Source organism: Rattus norvegicus, chromosome 19 (genome assembly GCF_021556685.1).
Source record: "Rattus norvegicus strain SHRSP/BbbUtx chromosome 19, alternate assembly SHRSP_T2T, whole genome shotgun sequence".
Taxonomy (NCBI): Eukaryota; Metazoa; Chordata; class Mammalia; order Rodentia; family Muridae; genus Rattus; species Rattus norvegicus.
In genome coordinates this window covers 42,421,368-42,441,287 of record NC_141552.1, presented here as the reverse complement: position 1 = coordinate 42,441,287, position 19,920 = coordinate 42,421,368, and the positions used below count along the sequence as shown (strand labels likewise).

Here is a 19,920-nt window from a genome sequence, read left to right as displayed (position 1 = left end):
TCAAATTACCTTAGATTTTTCATTTTTTATCCTGTGAGCTTCATCTATAACTAAGTATCTCCAGTTAAATTTTTTGAACACAGACTTCTCTTTAATAAGCATTTCATAAGATGTGACACATACATCCCACTCTCCTGGTAATAGAACATCCCTGACAAATGCAGCCTATAAAGAAAAAAAAAATTACACCACTCAAGTCAATTATACATTAAATTCACTTAAGTAATCAAAACCAAGGAAGGAAGGAGTCTAATAAACAGCAGGCATTAAATGAACATCAAAGCCACCATCTCACCACCATCTCACCACTGAAACTACTTCCTTATCACCATAGAGTCAGTTTAACTTAGTTTCAAAAGGTTGAAGGGAATCACAAAATTCCATGGCCTAACTTTAAACTATCTTTCTACAGTTCACCAGGTCTTGCCATCCTTAGGAAGCAGGGTTTGTAAGATAAAGGAAGACTGACAGTTGGCAATAGATGGTCTCATTCTTTTGATTTGTAGATATATTAACACATTACTGTTATTGTTCTTATTTTATAGATAAGGATATGAAGTTAAAACGCAGAAGTAGCTGACTTCTCCAAACAAAAAAGCAACTTGGTAACTTAAAATAACCCACATAATCTACCTACTGAGGGGCAAAGAACTCTAGACAGTTCCTGGAGGATGACTCGGGGGTTAAGAACACTTGTTCTTAGAGAAGACTAAGGTTCAGTTTTCAGCACCCACACAGTGGCTCAAAACCATCCCTAACTCTAGTTCCAGAGGTGTTGACTCCCTTTTCTGGCTTCAGTGGAAACCAACATGCATGCAAAGTACCCATAAATATAAAATAATATTTAAAAAAACTAACCTCAACTAATTAAGTGTAAAATCATTTAATATAATCATTTAATCAATGAACACACTTGATTATATCCAACTTCCAAATCTAAGTTCTTTATTCTTAATAGTGTTGTTATTGCCATGACTTTGCCCTAAAAAGATGTGGCCCGGAAGTCAATAATTTAACTCATATTTGTATATAACAGCTCACCAAATTACTAAATTGACTCAACTCATATTTAACAATTACTATTCTATGACTATTACCACTGTACCCTAATCTAGAAATCTGGCCCCTCAAATTTCTAATGGTTTAACATATTCAAAAAAAACAAGTTAATATTTCCAAATAAATTATCTAGGACTTTATACAATGACTTCCAAGGGGAGAAACAAACTGAAAATAAAATTAAGAAATTCATTTAGCTTTTTAGTCTTTAAAGCGTTCTCAGTAAGATTCTTGAATAACCACAAGTAGTGTATAGTCATAAATTACTAACAATCCTTTTTAATCCCTTCTCCAGTTATTTCATCTTAAGTCTAAATTTAAATTCCATTAAATATTAATAGTATAAATACTTACTCTTTGCTCTTTATCTCCTATCAAGCAAACAGACCTAAGTGTTGGCACCCATCTCTTGAATTCACTCATCCAGTTGTGCAATGTAGACTTGGGAACCAAAACCATATGAGGACCAGGAATATTTCTATAGTGTTTCATGTACCCAAGAAGAGAAATTGTTTGCAGAGTCTTTCCCAAACCCTAAAAAATTCATAATTCAACATTAAAGAATTTAATTGCACTAGTCAAATTAAAAATTAAACAATTAAAAACACCCTTCCACACTTATAGACCCATCATATTTAGGAACATTTAGAACTATGACGAGATTGACTACTGTGTAAGTGTACAGTTACGTCACATAAGTCTATAAGGAAGGTATCAACATCACCTCAAGACTCAGAAAACGCGACATCCCCAAGTAACCAATCAGAGGCAGGAGCGAGATATATCTGACTGCATACTTACCCCAACCAATTGTTTAAGCACTACTTTTGGAAGGATTAAAGTCTTCACTAAATAACTAGTAAGTCATGAACAGAAGATACGGTGTTCTGTGAAACTAAACCCTGTGAGCTGACTTTTAATAAATGGAAAGAAACAGTCAAATACTGCAAAAACAAGAAAGTTATCAAAATGCATTATTTTAAAATTTACTCTAGTGCAGAGATGGTTAACTCTTCACACGTGAAGACGTCACTTACGCAACTAAAACAGTGGATTATAGTGCTTTAAGGAAAAAATAGTTATAATCAAGCCAAACTATCCATCTCTCTTCTGCTACAGATTTAGTCAAACTATCTTAAGTTACAACAACAAGAACACAAACATCTTCAAGCTTTGAGATTAGCAAATACATACCATCTCATCTGCAAGGATACCATTGATGCCATTCTCATACAGAGAGATGAGCCAATTCAATCCTCGGACCTGATAATCTCTCAGTTTACCCCATTTTACATCTAAAAAGTAACAACACACAATGCTCATTTTAAGGACAAGAAATATAAGATAGGGCTGTCTTTTATCTGATATTCAGAGGTTTAACTGGAACCTATAGGTGTCTACTTCTCTTTTCTAGAGGATACATATATTATGGGGTTTCTGCAAGGTGAAAGTCATTAAAAATAGGTAATGAAATCTGGACTGAAGAAGGGGTAATTGATACAAGTAACTGATAGTGAAGCTATCAGATGAGGAACTCTAACTACTAGCATCAGAGTAACTCATCGAAATCACTCAATCCAATGTTAAACCACATTGGTCTTCAGAGTATCTCTGGCCTCTTTCCCTCTCTTTTTTGTTAGCACACTTTTAACCGAGTGGTTTCATCTTCATAAAGATCAGATAGTAGTTCTCTGAAGATTTTCCTTTCTCCCCATTGAGAGTGGAAATAAAGACAAGAAATTCTTTCCAAGTCCACCCTTTCTATTCCTTAAGTCCGTTCTCTGATAGATGGCACATAAGGACCCATGTCCTTCAGTACACAGACATTACTTGTACTTCCCGGGATAAATCGCTGCCTAAGAATGAAAAGCTCATCAGGACTGGGCACACGAGTTACAACTGGAGACAGAAATAACCTGAATTTCCTTTCCAGCTTGTTATACATGTAGCTCTGGCCTCTAGCTTGATTTGAAAAGAAAAGGCCGGGGGAAAGGAAAGTGTGTGTTAAAAGTGGTCCAGTGGGTGAGTAAACTGTTCAATAGTCTAGCTAAGCAGGACTCCAACTAAAACCATTAGTTGTCCACAGTAATTACTCATCAAATAACAGGAGTTGCAGTAAAACTAGGCTTCCGTGAAGATTATAGAAGCTTCTAATAACCCTATCACAAATCAAGATTATTTATAAGTAAAACTAAGCTGTTTTCATATAGAAAAGCACTAATACATTTCACAAAAATATCCATCATCAATAAAAGCAATTATTTTTCATGATTTTTCCCCTTTTATAACATTTCCTAATTTGGGAAAAGTGTATGGCAAAAGTCATTCCATTTTACATGGATTTTAGAACCCTAATAAGCTGAATGGCATCTTCATATACTTCTGAAATGTACCATACTATTGTCTCTCAACTCTAGGGATCAAAGTCAGAGCTATCCACATGCTATCAGCACTCTATAGCTATATAACTCCAACCAATATATTAACATCTCAGATTAAAAAAATACACTTAATATTTATTCAAAGCCAGTAACTATCCACGATTACTAAAAATTTCTATATAAATTATAGGAAAAGTAAATTCAAACAATAACTAAGGGATTTTCAAAGGAGGCTCCTTTGGAAAAAATCAAATGATTCAAAGAATTTAACTTACATGATGGAGAATCTTCAAATCGAGTACAAACATTGGTTGCTTTGGAACTTTCTGTTAATAGCTCTTCATCCTCCTCTTGCTCTGTTCTACGATGTCGGTAGCTGTCAAAATGAAAACAAAAATCAATTTATAATGAGTTTTATTTGAACACAGTAGCCAAATGATGATATCACAATAATCTTAACAGGCATCTAAGTTAAGCCAAGGATACAGAGTATCTCAGAGGTAGAGCATAAGTCCTGAATTAGATCCCATGCATCAATAAAATTAAATTAAAAAAAAAACAAAAAACAAAAAACTAAGAAGCAGAGTAAGTCTAAAAAAGTGAAGAGTAGAAATTACTAGTAAATATAAACCTGATATGTTTATGTGATTAACTAAATTATGAATAAAATAAATGAAAAGGCAGGCAGATCTCTGAGTTTGGTCCAACCTGGTCTACAATACGAGTCCCAGGATAGCCAGAGCTACACAGAGAAACCCTGCCTTGAAATCAAGAAGAAAAACAAATTGTTATGACTAAAAACTAAGAAGTAAGCACTTAAAAAAGGTTCAGGTGTAGTGACTAAGTAATGCATTAGATTAACTCCCAAAAATTATTTTAGGAACTAGATAAATAGTTCAGTCAACAAAGTTCAAATGGTATAAAACTAAGTCATTGTGTCTATTTTTAGATATATAAACATTGATGGCCTCATCTGTAACACAGAAAATAGATTTAAAACCTTAAAAAAATAGAGTTTAAAAAGCACATTTGGTTTAACGTATCAAATATAAACTATTACTCACTCTCCAACCGAAAGCAAATTCTGTTTTTCATCCTTTTTTACCCGTGGGCGCCCTGGTTTCATCTTCAAGGGTGAGGTTGGAGTCTTCTGAGCAGCAGGCTGAATGAAATGTGCGAACAGCTCTGTCTGCTTTAATAAATACTCAAATCTATTTGCTCGGTCAGTTTGCTGCAAAATTTAAGACACATTTTATCAAACTTTAAGAATCAGTTTCAACATGCCTACACAACAAACTCAAGAATCAAAGTGAACTCCTGAAACATGCAACATCGGAGACTTTCCAAAGCATAACCAAGACAAGCACAGGTTTGAACAGAGATGAATACATGAAGTGCTAGTTAGTGGTTTAAAGATGAGAGAGGTAATAGGCAGGAAGAATTTATTGCAAAGGGATATATGACAAAAAATATCCTACATCATGCGTACAATAATGCTTAAAGGAATTCATATATTTCGAAAACTAAAAGTATATGGGCATTATCATTTAATAAGTTGACGATAGTCTGTATGCCACATGCATGCCTGGAGAGGTCAGAAGAAGTTTTCATATCCCCTGTGACTAGAGTTACAGACAGTGTAAGCTGCCATGTGGGTGCTGGGAATTAAACCTGGGTCCTCTGGAAGATCAACAAGTGCTCTTAACCACTGAGCCATTTCTCCAATGCCTACTAAAATCTTTATAATTCATATTTTGCTTGCATATTATTGCTAATTCTGTACATATACCATAACATTAGTAGCTTGAAGCTTTTTAATATATTTTTAAGTATTCTCTAATATTTGAAGGTGAAGAAAAAGCAAATTTTGAAAAAATATTTAAAAAGTTCTATGGCACATTCCTTTACTCCCGGCACTTGGTAGAACTGAGTTCAAAGTCAGCCTAGTCTACATAGTAAGACCCTGTTTCAAAAAAAAAAAAAAAAAAAAGAGCAAAACAAATAACAACAACAACAAAAAGCTTATCCTGTACCAAACAACTAGGTGGTGAACAAAAGATGGAAACAATGTTCATATCTTTAAGGAATACATTATGAGTTATATTACTAATTTGTACAGTTTTACTTCTTAAGAGTTTAATGTTCTTGAGTTTAGATATGTACAAGGCACTCAGAACAGGGCCATAATAAGCATTCACTGTTGGCCATTATCATTTAACTGAATTTAGACATAAAGCTCTTTTTAGGTCCTAGGTTGAGGGAAGTACATGATGTAAACTGGCTCTGTAAACAGTAAAGTATCAAGCTTCCTTTGATAAAGTAAGGATCTATTCGAGAGGCTGGAACTGTGGCTCAGCAGTAGAACATATGCACAAGGTTTGCTCCTCAGCACAAGAAAAGCACAGACCCACTCACACTGTAAGAATGCTGAGACCAAATTGCACGTATCAGTCCTTCAAAATAGTAAGGAACAACACTAGACATACATACAACAATTTGCTCAATTTTTTTTAAATCATTTTCGATGCTAAAATCTTTAAAGGTATTTTTAATGCAAGTGGGTAATTACATCATACTATGTAGCCTTCCTAAAATACCTGTTAGGTTTATATAGGAAAACAATACCCCATGTTACACATATTTCAGTTAGATACCTCTGCTCTACTTATAAGAATTAATATAAGATTACAGTACATTGAGCTCCACAGAGCAAGCAAAAGCCAGATACTGTGCGACTGTGCCTTACAGAAGAAAACCAACTAAACATGGGCAAGCAAATGAGACTGTAAGAAGCCAAAAAGCAAAATGTCTTCTATATGCATTCTTTGTGCAAACTTTTGGGAAGAGCACAAGAAGCAGCACCTGGATGCTTCTGTCAGCTCCTCAGGTTCTCAGAGAGTGCAGATGACAATGTCTGCTGCTAAAGAAAAGGGGAAATTTGAAGACTCTCCTAAGTCTGACATCACCCACATGCAAAGGGGAGACCAAAATGAAGTTCAAGGAACACAAAGTTCCCGAGGCCTCCTCCTGTCACTCTGTTTTGAGTATTGCCCAAAAACCAAATGAGAGCATCCTGGCTGGTCCTCTGCTGCAAAGAAACTAGGAGAGATGTGGAACATTGCAGCAGGTGACAAGCAGCCCTGTGACAAAAGGCTGCCAAGCTGAAGGAAAAGTACGAAAAGGACAGTGTTGCCTACAGAACTAAAGGCCAAAAAGGGGGGGGGGGGGGGTGGTAAAGACTGAAAAAGCAAGAAAAAGGAGGAAGCTGAGGAAGAGGATAAAAGGGTGAGGAGGAAGTTGGTTCTCCAAGGTTTTTTTTCCTTGTCTATAAAACATTTAACGCCCCCATATACAACTCACTCCTTTTAAAGAAAAAAACTGCAATGTAGGGCTGTGTCAGATTTGTTTTTAAACAGCACAGTGCCCTGTACAGTTACCACACTACCAAAGGTGTCTTTAGACAGCCTTGTCCTGTAGTGTTTTCAATAGCCACTAACCTTGCCTGGAACAGCCTGGGGATTATAAAGTGGCATGGAAATTTAAAACAGGCTCTTGTTGATACATAGCACAAATTAGTTATATATGTGGACTGGTAGTTTTTTGGGTTTTCAGTTTTGTCTCTGTTGCAGCTTATACAAGGATAATTGTTCTGTCAACAGAATACCACTCTATAATTACAAAAAAAAAAAAAAGCTGTTTTGTTGACATTCTAAAAGCATCTAAGTAAATACAGATGTTTAGTAGATTTAATTATCCTGAGAAAAAAGTTCATTAAAACCATTCACATGTCTAGAACATACCATTTTTTCTTCATATGTAGGATCAGGTTCTTGGATTTCTTTTTGCTTTCCAGGTGATCCATCATCAAATACTTCCTGGTAGGAAAGGAAATTCATCAAATTGTTTAAGGATTGTCTACTCACTATCATACACTCATTTCTTTCAAAAAAAAAATCATTCTAAATAATATACTCTTGCTCCAAACTCCCTAGATATTTACTGGCTATCAGATAACCTGGAATGAAACTTAATATGGATGAAAATAAAATACTATGGGGATAATCACTTTTCCCAATTATAAACTGTATTAAGATCTGCTATGATAAAATTAGTATCAATAACACCCTAAAACAAAATTACTTTTTATACAAGCCATACGGGCAAATCTGTATCTTTTCAAATAAAATTATAAATACAAATTAGGTAACATGAATGTGAACAAAGTTCTCTTTATATCATAAAACTCCATCTATCTACTGTGTTATTTTATACAAATGTATACATAGAAGGAAGCATTAGATCCTAATTTCCACTATCTAGGACATTACCCAAAAAAGGAGCTTACATAGCATACCCTTAGTCTGACTCCCAGTTAATAATATTCTATTCTTAAAAAGCATCTTGACATTCAAATGCCACAAGCAAAATGACAAAACCTCCAGCTCTAACTTATAGAAAAATTCTTGTAGCACACATTCAAGGAAAAGTACACCTTACAATAATAATGTGTGTTTTCCAACTGCAGATGTTACGTCTATAATTCAGTCTTTTTTTCCAACTGTAAAACATACCTAAGGTCCTCAAATACATTAGACATACTCAACTCAAACCTAGTTCTGATTCTAAATTCAGTTAAGACAATGAAAAGCAGTCTGAAGGTAACTGTCTTAAGAGGGAATAAAATAACCAGGAGAATTTAAACCCCAATGAAATTCTTTAATTCTTGAGTTGCTGTTTTTCAATTAAAATGTAAATATGAACATAAATGTGAAAAGCCCAAATAAGTGGTATTTCCATTAACCAGACGAGTAAACTGGGTCTTCTCAGTATAGAAATACCAATAGTTTCTATTTTTTCTCAATCTTATTCTTCACTCCTTTTCTGTTTATGTCATAGTTCCTACTTGTTTATTCTTATTGTTTTGGTTTTTTGAGACAGGATTTCTCTGTGTAGCCCTGGCTGTCCTGGAATTAGCTCTGTACACAAGGCTGGCCTCAAACTCACGAGATACCTCTGCCTCTGCCTCAAGTTCTGGGATTAAAAGGCCTGAGCCACCAGATTCCTTTATTTCATGGAACAGAAATATAAGAATCCAAGTTAAACAACCCTAGAAACTCTAAAAACCATTTAAAACCATAGGGGGAGCATCAAATACATTTTTAAACTGAAATTGCATTCACTTCAAATTGGTGCACTACACCAGCACCTACCTTCCCCAGGAAAAGTTGTTTCGAAGATTAACAATATTTCACCCAAGCTGCCCAATAAAAGTAAGCACACTGCACCATCATCTCCTTAGAGTGTAAATTCTATGCTAAGGTTCATTTTTATTGTATTACTTCCAATCTGAGGATTAAATTCCCAGGAATCTTCAGACTGGAACCTCAAATAATAATAACACCTCAAAACAAGACCAAGGCCAAGAATAAAAATTGGGAGCAATAACTTGGTTTCCAGGCAACTCAAAGCCTGGGAGCATATCCAAGAGACCTGCCTGGCAGCTCCCCCATTTTCCACCCTTTCCCTGCTTCCTCCAGTATTGTCACCATCATCTGGCCCACTAGAGCCCTGAGAAGGTGGTTCAACAGCGATTCCTCCAAATGGCTTCAAAAGGAAGCAACGTACTGGGCTAGGAGCCCATCACCCTCCCCCGATGCTCCCATTCATTCAGTTTTCCACGCATACACCCCTAATTGGATGGGGAACCAAGACAGGTGCTGCGGCTGTCATGCTCGCTCTCCTCCCAGTGGAGCAGGGCCCAGGAGGGGCCTCCCCTCGCTGCACAGAAGCAGCTGCGCCCCGCTTATCCCCACTGCGCATTCGGCCCTCCAGTTCTCGCCATTGTTTCTGCCCAGAACAGACTGATGCCGCCCCCGCCAGCACGGGATGAGGCACTGGAGGCGCAAGTCCTCAGCTGCGACGCTGGGAAACGTCGCCCTCGCCCCGGGAATCCCACTCCGGAGGGGCATTTCCCTCGCCCTCCTCAAAGTTTAGTGCAAACTAAAACCTAAATCGGAGGAACCCGAGCGAGTTCTGGGGGAGCCTAGCGATAGAGGAAACGGGTCCCTTCGGCCACAGTAATCAGGAACATGTGTTTCGTAAGAGCGATCCGCGATCTGGCTAGGCTAGCTACACCGAGGGGGAAAACGTAAAGGTGAAGTGCGGGAGACGCGCCAGCAGAGCATCCATCTCCCTACCCCACGCCCCGGCCGCGCTCACCTCCATCTCGGTGTCCGCGGGACCCGCGCCTGTGGCGCTCGGAGCCGCCGGCGCCGCGCCGCCCTCCGGGCCGCCTTTGTTGCCGCTGCTGCTCCCGCCGGCGCCCGCCGCCGAGGGCTTGGAAGGCGCGCTCTCGGGAGGCGGGGGCGGCGGAGGCTCAGCCGTGGACGACATGTTCCGGCTGCGTCACCCGCCGCGGCCACGGGCAGGCGCGGCGCCGAGGAAAGCGGCCTGGGCCTGCGCGGCTCTAGCGTCCGGGCCGCCGGAGGAGCGAGACCCGCCCGGAAGCTCTCACGCGCAGGGGCTCCGCCACCGACCAGAGCCGGCCCAGCCGCGACGCTCGCCTAGTCCTCCTCTTCCGCGGGACTCCGCTCCACTGGCGTTTACCTCACGGCGGGAATCACGTCGACGAGGGTGGGCGGGGCCAGCGGGGTCAAGGAGGTCAGGGAGGGCGGGCTGACTGTGAGGAGGCGGAGGGCCGAGGGAAAGGGAAAGGAAAGCGAAAGGTACTCAGAGGTCTCCCGGCGCCTTCTCCTCTACCGGAGTAGATTATCTTCTCCAACCAACCAGACAGCGACCTACGCCACCCGCTCTCAACCCTCGCGAGATCGCTAGTTCCCCCTTCGAGGGCCGGGTTGCGAGGGCGCATGCGCCTGTTCCTCCTAGACTCCGCCTCCTCCGGGCCGCCAGCGGGTTGTGGAGGGCGAGTGGGCGGGGCCTCGAGGAGGCGCGTCGGCGGAGGTTTGCGCGTTCGCTCCTTCGTGTGACGCGAGCTGGCTCTTCGGCGCTCCCGTAACGGCTCCGCTCGCTGTCTCCCGCCCGCTAGAGAGGCCCGCTTGGGAACGGCGCGACTGCCTGGCGACTGTTAGGCGTGGAGCAGAGGCCTGGGCTGGCCTTCGTCGTCCTACCGCCTTCGCTCACTAGCGTGACGTTAAGTGACGTTGGACGCCTGAGAAGAAAAATCTCCTCAGAATTAAACTCTGTGTTCGCTGCATCGGTCAGCTCCCCTTAGAGAGTTCGGTCTTTCTCGGCGTTTGTGAACTTCAGGTTAGGCCAGAAGACGCGCTGCCCTGTGAGAACACGAATGGCAACAGATGAAGACAAATGAGAGCGTGTTTTTTACATCAAACAAAAATGCACGTTTGTCTCCAGAAGTGTTTACTAGGCGTGGTGATGCACGCCTTTAATCCCAGCACTGGGGAGGCAAAGGCAAGCAGATCTCTGAGTTCAAGGCCGCCTGGTCTACAGAGCGAGTTCCAGATCAGCCAGGGCTACAAAGAGAAAAGTGTTCGTTGTTCTTGTTGCTTCTTTATCCTGCCTCAGGCTGTCATGGAAGCTACTGAGGTCTTTCGTCCTATCCTACAGAATCTAAACACCTACTCCCATGCACAAAAGATATTTGTCATCTTAATCCCGCTCGTTATTTCGTCCCCACCTATATTGAATAAAACTCTTTTCCAGACCTAATTTCAAACTTCTTGGAATAGATAATATTCATATATAAGTTTAAATGTTCGAACCAGTCGAATAATCTTTAACCAGAATTGAGATCTGAAAACGATCTCGTTTAACATACTGGGGTTGTAGCTCTTTAGGTAGACTGCTTGGGGGAGCGTGCGTGAAATCCTGGCTTTGAGTCCTAGCACCATTTAATCTTGATGCGGTGATTCATGCCCAAAATCCCCGCATTTAGGGAAGTGTAGGCAGGAGGATCCAGCGTTCAAGGTCATCCTTGGCTACTAGGCCAGCCTAGACTAAATGATCTTTTCTCCAAAAACTAATAAGGAGCTGGAACAGATGGCTCAGAGGTTAAGAGCACTGGCTCAATTCCCAGCACCCATATGTCAATTCACAACTATAAGTCTAATTCCAGGGGATTCAACACCCTCACACACATATGCATAATTAAAAATTTGGGGAGGTGGGACAGAGAAACCCTGACCATCCTGGACTCACTCTGTAGACCAGGCTGGCCTGGATTGAAGATATCCACCTGCCTCTCAAGTGCTAGGATTAAAGGCGTACCCTGTGCCACCACCGCCCAGCAAAATCTGTTTTTAAAAATTAGTAAAGAAAAATATTTCAAGGATCTAATGCTTACATATATGTGTGGTTAAATACAGTAATTCATCATAGTCTTCATAGTGGCAAAAAGCTAGTAAAGGGCTAAAATTGAACATATTGTACACCTATAAAATGAAATAGTAACAGTCAGCAACATTAACATAAAAGTATGTTGATTATGAAACACTCTGAAATTTTTTTGCACTTCAAAAATGTGTTCAAACAAACATGTATTTGTGGAATTATTAAAAATTGACTGTGGACTGTATATGTATTCTAAGCCTGGTCAGCATTTTCTTTTATTGAAAGACCCCAGCTTAGCAGCAGTAACACCATTTTGCAAGGCTGTACTTAAGATGACTGGTTCAGGGAAAGGTTAGAACACTGAGTACACAGCAGCTGCCAAGCAGGATGTGTTTGGTTGAAGGCCTGGCAACAGGACGACTTCGGTTGAGCACCTGACAATGAAAAAAAGCCCCGGGAGAGGTCCCACACCCTGGTGGGGGGCCGAGTCAGTCGTTATGTTCCAAGAAGGTAGCTAAGAAACTTGCCCCCGGGCTGAACCCTTGGGGGGGCCGAATCAGCCGTTATGTTTCAGGAAGGTAGCTAGGAAACTTGCCCCCGGGCTAAACCCTTGCCATATTAGAATCCACCAATTATATCCCTGTAACCATGCATCTGCTTCTGTATGCTTGCTTCTGCTCCCCAAAATCCTATAAAAGCCCATCCTTGGTTCTGTGGGGCGCGCCAGTCCCCCGAGTGACTGAAGCGCCCGCAGGTGCCTGTGCCTGTGTATCCCGACAATAAACCAAATCCTCTTGCTGATTGCATCCTGTGGTGTCTCGGTCTGGTCTTTGGAGTTAGAGGGTCTCCATCCCGAGGGAAAGTTCTCCCTGAGAGCTTTTCATTTGGTGCGTTGGCCGGGAAAGGAGATCCTCCACCCAGGGACCACCGACCACCCACTGGGAGGTAAGCCGGCCGGCGTCTGTTTGTCTGTCTGTCTGTCTGATTTTGTCTCGTTCTGCCTTATTCTGTCTGTTCTGTGAGCGCGCAGCCAGGTCTGTTCTGTGAGCGCTCAGCCGTGTCTGTTCTGTGAGCGCTCAGCCAGGTCTGTTCTGTGAGCGCTCAGCCAGGTCTGTTCTGTGAGCGCTCAGCCAGGTTGTTTGGAATTTGGGCGGGACGAAGAAGGAGCTGACGAGCTCGGACTTCTCGCCCCGCAGCCCTGGAAGACGTTCCAAGGGTGTTAGGGCCCGACTTTTCGGGGCCCAATCTGGGAGGAGAACGATCCGGACTAACGGCACCTCTGTCTGTATTTTTGGCTTTCAGAGGGCCCCGGACCTTTGCCACCTCCATCTGACTTTTTGCTTTCAGTTTGGTACCAAAGCCGTGCAGCACGCCTGTCTGTTGTTTGTTTGACTGTTGGTGTTGTTTGTTTTCTCTGTGTTCTAATCTTCCTTAGAACTAACATGGGACAGTCCCTAACAATGCCCCTAAGTCTCACTCTTGATCATTAGAAAGACGTCCACGACCGGGCACACAACCAGTCCGTCGAGGTTAAAAAAGGAAAATGACAGACTCTCTGCACATCCGAGTGGCCCACTTTCGGAGTGGGATGGCCAGTGAATGGCACATTTAATAAGATCATTATTTTACAGGTTAAAGATCGGGTCGTCCACGGACATCCTGACCAGGTTTCTTATATTATCACTTGAGAGAGTCTCGCCTTAATCCTCCCCCCTGGGCGGAACCCTTCGTGGACCCGAATTGGCCTCCCCTCAACCCCCAGCCTGTCCCCTCGGCCCCGCCCGGTCTGCCGGCCACGTCTTCCTCTCTCTACCTTTGTGAAATCAGAGCCTTCTAAAAAAACCTGTCCTCCCGGCAGACCCAAACTCCCCTCTCATAGATCTTCTCTCTGACAGGCCCGGCTAAAACGGAGGAGGCAGAGCCGCCGGCCAGATCAGTTGCCGGGCCACAGTCTGATAAGGGTTTCTCCCCTGTCGCAGGGAGATTACACAAAAGCGAGAGGTGATGCCAGATTTCAACCTCCCAGGCTTTCCCACCTAGACAGGGAACCGGTGGCCAGACCCAATACTGGCCGTTTTCAGCAGCTGACATTTACAATTGGAAACAACACAACCCTTCTTTCTCCAAAGATCCGGTGGCACTCACTGACCTAATAGAATCTGTTTTACTTACCCACCAGCCTACTTGGGATGACTGCCAACAGCTCTTACAGGCCCTCTTAACCTCAGAAAAAAAAAAACAAGGAGTGTTCCTAGAGGCCAGAAAGCATGTTCTGGGAGATGATGGGCGTCCCACCCAGCTGCCTGAGGACCAAACTGGGATTTTAATACAGCTGAAGGTAAGGGACACCTACGCCTTTATCGCCAGTTGCTTCTAGCGGGTCTCCGAGGGGCTATACGACGCCCTACTAATTTGGCTCAGGTAAAACAGGTATTACAGGAAGCAGGAGAAACTCCCTCCGCCTTTCTAGAGAGATTTAAGGAGGCCTACCGTATGTACACTCCCTATGACCCAGATGACCCAGGACAAATGACGAGTGTCTCTATGTCCTTCATCTGGCAGGCTGCTCCAGATATCAGGACTAAGTTACAGAGGTTAGAAAATTTGCAGGGCTATACATTACAGGATTTACTTAAAGAAGCTGAAAAGATTTTTAATAAGAGAGAGAATTGAGTCGAATCTTGGCCGCCGTAGTTCAGGGCCAAGAAAGGAAGGGAGATAGGGGGGAGCTCGAAAGGGGCTGAAGCTGGATAAAGATCAATGTGCCTATTACAAAGAGAAAGGGCACCGGGCCAGAGAGTGCCCCAAGAAGCCTGGCGGACCCCGAAAGCCTCGACCACGAACCTCCCTCTTGGCTCTAGATAAAGATTAGGGAATTCAGGGCCAGGAGCCCCCCCCCCCGAGCCCAGGGTAACGCTTAAAGTTGGGGGGCAGCCGGTTACTTTCCTGGTAGACACAGGAGCCCAGCATTCAGTCCTCACTCAAGCTTCAGGACAACTCAGCGACCGGACGGCCTGGGTACAAAGAGCTACTGGTGAGAAACAATACCGATGGACTACGGACCGCCGGGTTCAGCTGGCTACTGGTAAGGTGACCCATTCCTTCTTACATGTTCCGGACTGCCCGTACCCTCTGCTGGGCCGTGACCTGCTCACCAAACTAAAAGCACAAATTCATTTTGAGGAAGGAGGGGCCCGAATAACTGGCCCCCACGGAACTCCCCTTCAATTTCTATGAATATAGACTATATGAACTGGGACAGGACAAGCCACAATCCCTAGAAATAGACACTTGGGTCACGAATTTTCCACTGGCTTGGGCAGAGACTGGTGGGATGGGGTTGGCGCTCCAACAGCCCCCCTTAATTACAACTCCAGTCTCCATAAAACAATACCCCCTGTCACATAAAGCTTATCAAGGTATAAGGCCTCACATTACGAGGCTTCTAGATCAAGGCATCCTAATCCCCTGCCGGTCGCCTTAAAATACGCCTCTTCTGCCTGTAAGAAACCTGGCACTGGAGATTATAGGCCAGTACAAGACTTGAGAAAGGTCAACAAGAGGATAGAAGATATTCATCTGACTGTTCCAAACCCTTACAATTTGCTCCTGACTTTAGGGTTCAACATCCCACCCTCATACTCCTACAAACCTTTTGAACTGTTCATCGATGAGAAACAGGGGTATGCTAAAGGGGTCCTAACACAAAGGTTGGGACCCTGGAAACGCCCTGTGGCCTACCTGTCTAAGAAATTGGACCCTGTGGCCTCCGGCTGGCCACCGTGCCTAAGGATGGTGGCTGCTATTGCTGTCCTGATCAAGGACACTGGAAAATTGACTTTGGGACAGCCACTCACCATCCTAACACCCCACGCAGTGGAGGCCTTGGTAAAGCAGCCCCCAGACCGCTGGCTCTCTAATTCTCACACCAAGCCTTGTTACTGGATGCAGAACGGGTTCAGTTTGGGCCCGTAGTCGCCCTCAATCCTGCCACCTTGCTTCCTCTACCAGAGGAGGCAAAACAGCATGACTGCCTACAAATCCTCGCAGAAGTACATGGAACCAGGCCGGACCTATCGGACCAGCCTCTTCAGAATGCTGACCACACATGGTACACGGATGACAACAGCTTCTTGGCAGAGGGAGAGTGAAAGGCTGGAGCTGCGGTCACTACGGAGGACAAAGTGATTTGGGCGAAAGCCCTGCCTGCTGGTACCTCCGCACAACGGGCTGAACTCATCGCCTTGACTCAGGCGCTCAAGATGACAAAAGGTAAGAGGCTAAATATATATACAGACAGCCGTTATGCCTTTGCCACGGTACACATCCACGGGGAGATCTACCGGAGGCGGGGGCTGCTCACATCTGAGGGTAAAGATATTAAAAATAAGGCTAAAATTCTGGCCCTCTTAGAAGCTCTATTCTTGCCCAAAAGACTGAGTATTATGTATTGTCCGGGACACCAGAAAGGGCACAACCCAGAGGCACGAGGAAACCGGCTGGCCGATGCCACGGCGAGAGAAGCGGCCATGAGCAAACAAATCTTGCCCTTAAATAGCCCAGACCAACCCACGCCCCCACCAGTGGGACAAACCAGTTGGGTTTATGCCCATGAGGACATAGAGCTCCTAGAAAAAATGGGGGCCATCTACCACCCTCAACTAAAACAGTGGGTCTACAAAGGACTTTTGAATTGATCTCCTTTTTACATAAATTAACCCATTTGGGGTTTAAGAAGATGAAAACCTTACTAGATCGGGAAGAGATAAATCTGTGTTTTTTTTTTTAATTGGGACAAAGCGATACAAAAGGTGACTGAGAGTTACAAAGCGTGCGCTCAGGTTAACCTGGGAAGGACCATGATTGGACAAGGAGTTCGTCCTAGGGGACACCGTCCCGACATCCATTGGGAAATTGATTTTACTGAAATTAAACCAGGTATATATGGATACAAGTATCTCCTAGTGTTTGTAGACACCTTCTCAGGATGGGTCGAAGCCTTCCCCACAAAACACGAGACTACAAAAATGGTCACCAAGAAGCTCCTCGAGGAAATCTTTCCCAGGTATGACATGCCTCAAGCGTTGGGGTCGGACAACGGGCCCGCTTTCGTCTCCCAAGTAAGTCAGTTGGTGGCCAAATTGCTGGGGATTGATTGGAAATTACATTGTGCCTATAGACCCCAGAGTTCAGGTCAGGTAGAACACATGAATAGAACAATTAAGGAGACTTTATCCAAACTTACGCTTGCAACTGGCTCAAAGGATTGGGTGGCCCTCCTTCCCCTAGTTCTATATCGGGCCCGGAATACCCCGGGCCCCCATGGTCTAACTCCTTTTGAAATAATATATGGAACACCACCCCCATTTGTCCATTTCTTTGATTCAAACATTGCTGATTTTGCTGACAGCCCTTCTCTGAGGGCCCATTTACAGGCCCTACAGATTGTGCAGAGAGACGTCTGGAGACCTTTGGCCACTGCTTACCAGGACAAGCTTGAGCATCCGGTGGTGCCACACCCATTCCAGATTGGAGACACCGTGTGGGTGCACAGACACCAGACCAAGAATCTCGAGCCACGGTGAAAAGGACCCTACACCGTCCTCCTGACTACCCCGACCGCCCTAAAGGTAGACGGAGTCTCGGCTTAGATCCACGCACCACACGTCAAGGCAGTCCAGTCTGAGGAATTGACTAATCACAACACTACACCCCAGACATGGAGAGTTCAGCGCACTCCAAACCCCTTAAAGTTAAAACTCCTACGTGGCTCCTCCTAGCCCTTTTGTGGCCTAGAGTCAGTGGGGAAATAAGCCCCCACCAGACAGAAATTTCTTGACCAAGTCGAGTGAAAGATTTCACTCAAAGTTAGCAAAAAAATGGGGGAATGAAAGACCCCAGCTTAGCAGCAGTAACACCATTTTGCAAGGCTGTACTTAAGATGACTGGTTCAGGGAAAGGTTAGAACACTGAGTACACAGCAGCTGCCAAGCAGGATGTGTTTGGTTGAAGGCCTGGCAACAGGACGACTTCGGTTGAGCACCTGACAATGAAAAAAAGCCCCGGGAGAGGTCCCACACCCTGGTGGGGGGCCGAGTCAGTCGTTATGTTCCAAGAAGGTAGCTAAGAAACTTGCCCCCGGGCTGAACCCTTGGGGGGGCCGAATCAGCCGTTATGTTTCAGGAAGGTAGCTAGGAAACTTGCCCCCGGGCTAAACCCTTGCCATATTAGAATCCACCAATTATATCCCTGTAACCATGCATCTGCTTCTGTATGCTTGCTTCTGCTCCCCAAAATCCTATAAAAGCCCATCCTTGGTTCTGTGGGGCGCGCCAGTCCCCCGAGTGACTGAAGCGCCCGCAGGTGCCTGTGCCTGTGTATCCCGACAATAAACCAAATCCTCTTGCTGATTGCATCCTGTGGTGTCTCGGTCTGGTCTTTGGAGTTAGAGGGTCTCCATCCCGAGGGAAAGTTCTCCCTGAGAGCTTTTCATTATGACATTTGTGTGTATATGCGGTAGTGAGGTATGCATACATCACTGCATGTGTAGAGATCAGAGGATAAACTTGGAGAGTTGGTTCTCTCCTGTCATTTGGGTCCTAGGCTGAACTGTGGTCCATCTCCTTGGCAGCCACTTTCTGCACTGAGCTGTCCCACAAACCTGTATTTCAATTTTTTTTTAACAAATGTGTTCTAGTAGTGAAACTAATTTGTACTTTTATAGAGGTATAATTGACAGAAACGAGACATTAGCTCAGTGCTAGAGCGTTCTTGTCTAGCATCTTCAACCTCTAGCAACAAGAACGATATTTAGAATGTGATATGTAGAAATACAGATATATTGTGAAATTAGTTCAAACTGATTAACCCATTCACCATCATCTCTGATAATTACCATGTGAGCATGGTATATGTGTGTGTGATATTTAAGGTCTGGTGAAGATGGTCCAGAGCTTGCCTGGTATGCAGAGAGCCCTGGGTGAGATAACCCAGCAGTGCTAAAATAAATAAAGGGGCTTAGATTGCCTTGGTGAGGTAGAGTCTTTGCCTGGCATGAAAGAGGCCCTGTGTTCAGTTCCAAGGACACATGCTACAGGGCATGACTGCACACACCGTGCTGTCAATACTTGGGAGGTATGAGTGACAGGATCAGAAATTCAAGGCTGTTCTTACACACCAAGTTCAAGAGCAGCCTAGGCTGCAGAAGACCATGCCTCAAAAATAAACAATAGTAATAAAAGGTAAGCAACATTTTCTTTTACTGAAAATAGACTTTTCATACAACATATCCTAATTACTGGTTTCTCTCCCCCAACTCTGAGTTCTTCCTCTCTCCCCTCCCATCTGGATCTACACCCTCTCTGTCTCCCACCAGAAAACAAAGCAGGCATCTACAGAATAATAATAAAAACAAACATCAGAATAGGACAACACAAACTGAAGAAAAGAAAGCCAAAGAAAAAGCACAGTAAACACAGATAGATACAGAGACACAATTCACAAAACACAAGGGCAGAAGCCATAATATATGAATAAGGGACTATAAGGTAAAGAAAAATGGGCTTTCTGCTCCTCCCTGTTCCAGAGACAGCCGCATTTTCTCGTGCAGTGTCAGCCTCGTCTGGTAGACAAGATGGTGAAAGTTGGTGTGAACGGATTTACCAGGGCGGCCTCCTGCTCTGCAATTAGCAAAGTGGAGATTGTTGCCATCAACGACCCTTTCGTTGACATCAACTACATGATCTACGTGTTCCAGTGTGACTCCACCCATGGCAAATTCAATGGCACAGTCAAGATTGAGGACCAGAAGCTTGTCATCAACGGGAAGCCCATCACCATCTTCCAGGAGCAACAGCTAACACCGCTAACAGCGGTGGTGCTGAGTACCACTACTGGAGGAGTCTACTGGAGTCTTTACCACCGTGGAGAAGGCCAGGGCCCACTTAAAGGGTGGGGCCAAAAAGGTTATCATCTCTGCCCCTTCAGTCAATGCCCCCATGTTTGTGATGGGTATGAACCACGAGAAATATGACAACTCAAGATTGTCAGCAGTACATCCTGAACCACCATCTGCTTAGCTCCCCTGGTCAAGGTCATCCATGACAACTTTGGCATTGTAGAAGGGCTCTTGACCATGGTCCATGCCATCACAGTCACTCACAAGACTGTGGAT

General features: G+C 44.0%; 1 protein-coding gene and 1 long non-coding RNA gene across 3 annotated transcripts in view; one reads left to right on the top strand and one right to left on the bottom strand.

Moving 5' to 3' along the window:
- Window positions 1-10,219, bottom strand: part of Smarca5 (SNF2 related chromatin remodeling ATPase 5) — a 33,145-nt gene extending 22,926 nt beyond the window's left edge. The window contains 7 exon segments of one of the 2 annotated variants that reach the window (NM_001437620.1): window positions 10-165; window positions 1,414-1,593; window positions 2,254-2,354; window positions 3,716-3,816; window positions 4,505-4,671; window positions 7,241-7,315; window positions 9,660-10,219. In NM_001437620.1, coding sequence (NP_001424549.1) covers window positions 10-165; window positions 1,414-1,593; window positions 2,254-2,354; window positions 3,716-3,816; window positions 4,505-4,671; window positions 7,241-7,315; window positions 9,660-9,833 — 954 coding nt within the window. In that variant the 5' untranslated portion in view covers window positions 9,834-10,219. 2 annotated transcript variants of the gene reach the window in all.
- Window positions 10,220-15,885: 5,666 nt separating this feature from the next.
- LOC147999413 (uncharacterized) lies at window positions 15,886-18,162 on the top strand. Its single transcript, XR_015644077.1, has 2 exons — window positions 15,886-16,812; window positions 17,158-18,162. It is a non-coding gene; the product is annotated as an uncharacterized LOC147999413 (long non-coding RNA).
- The last annotated feature ends 1,758 nt before the right edge of the window (window positions 18,163-19,920 follow it).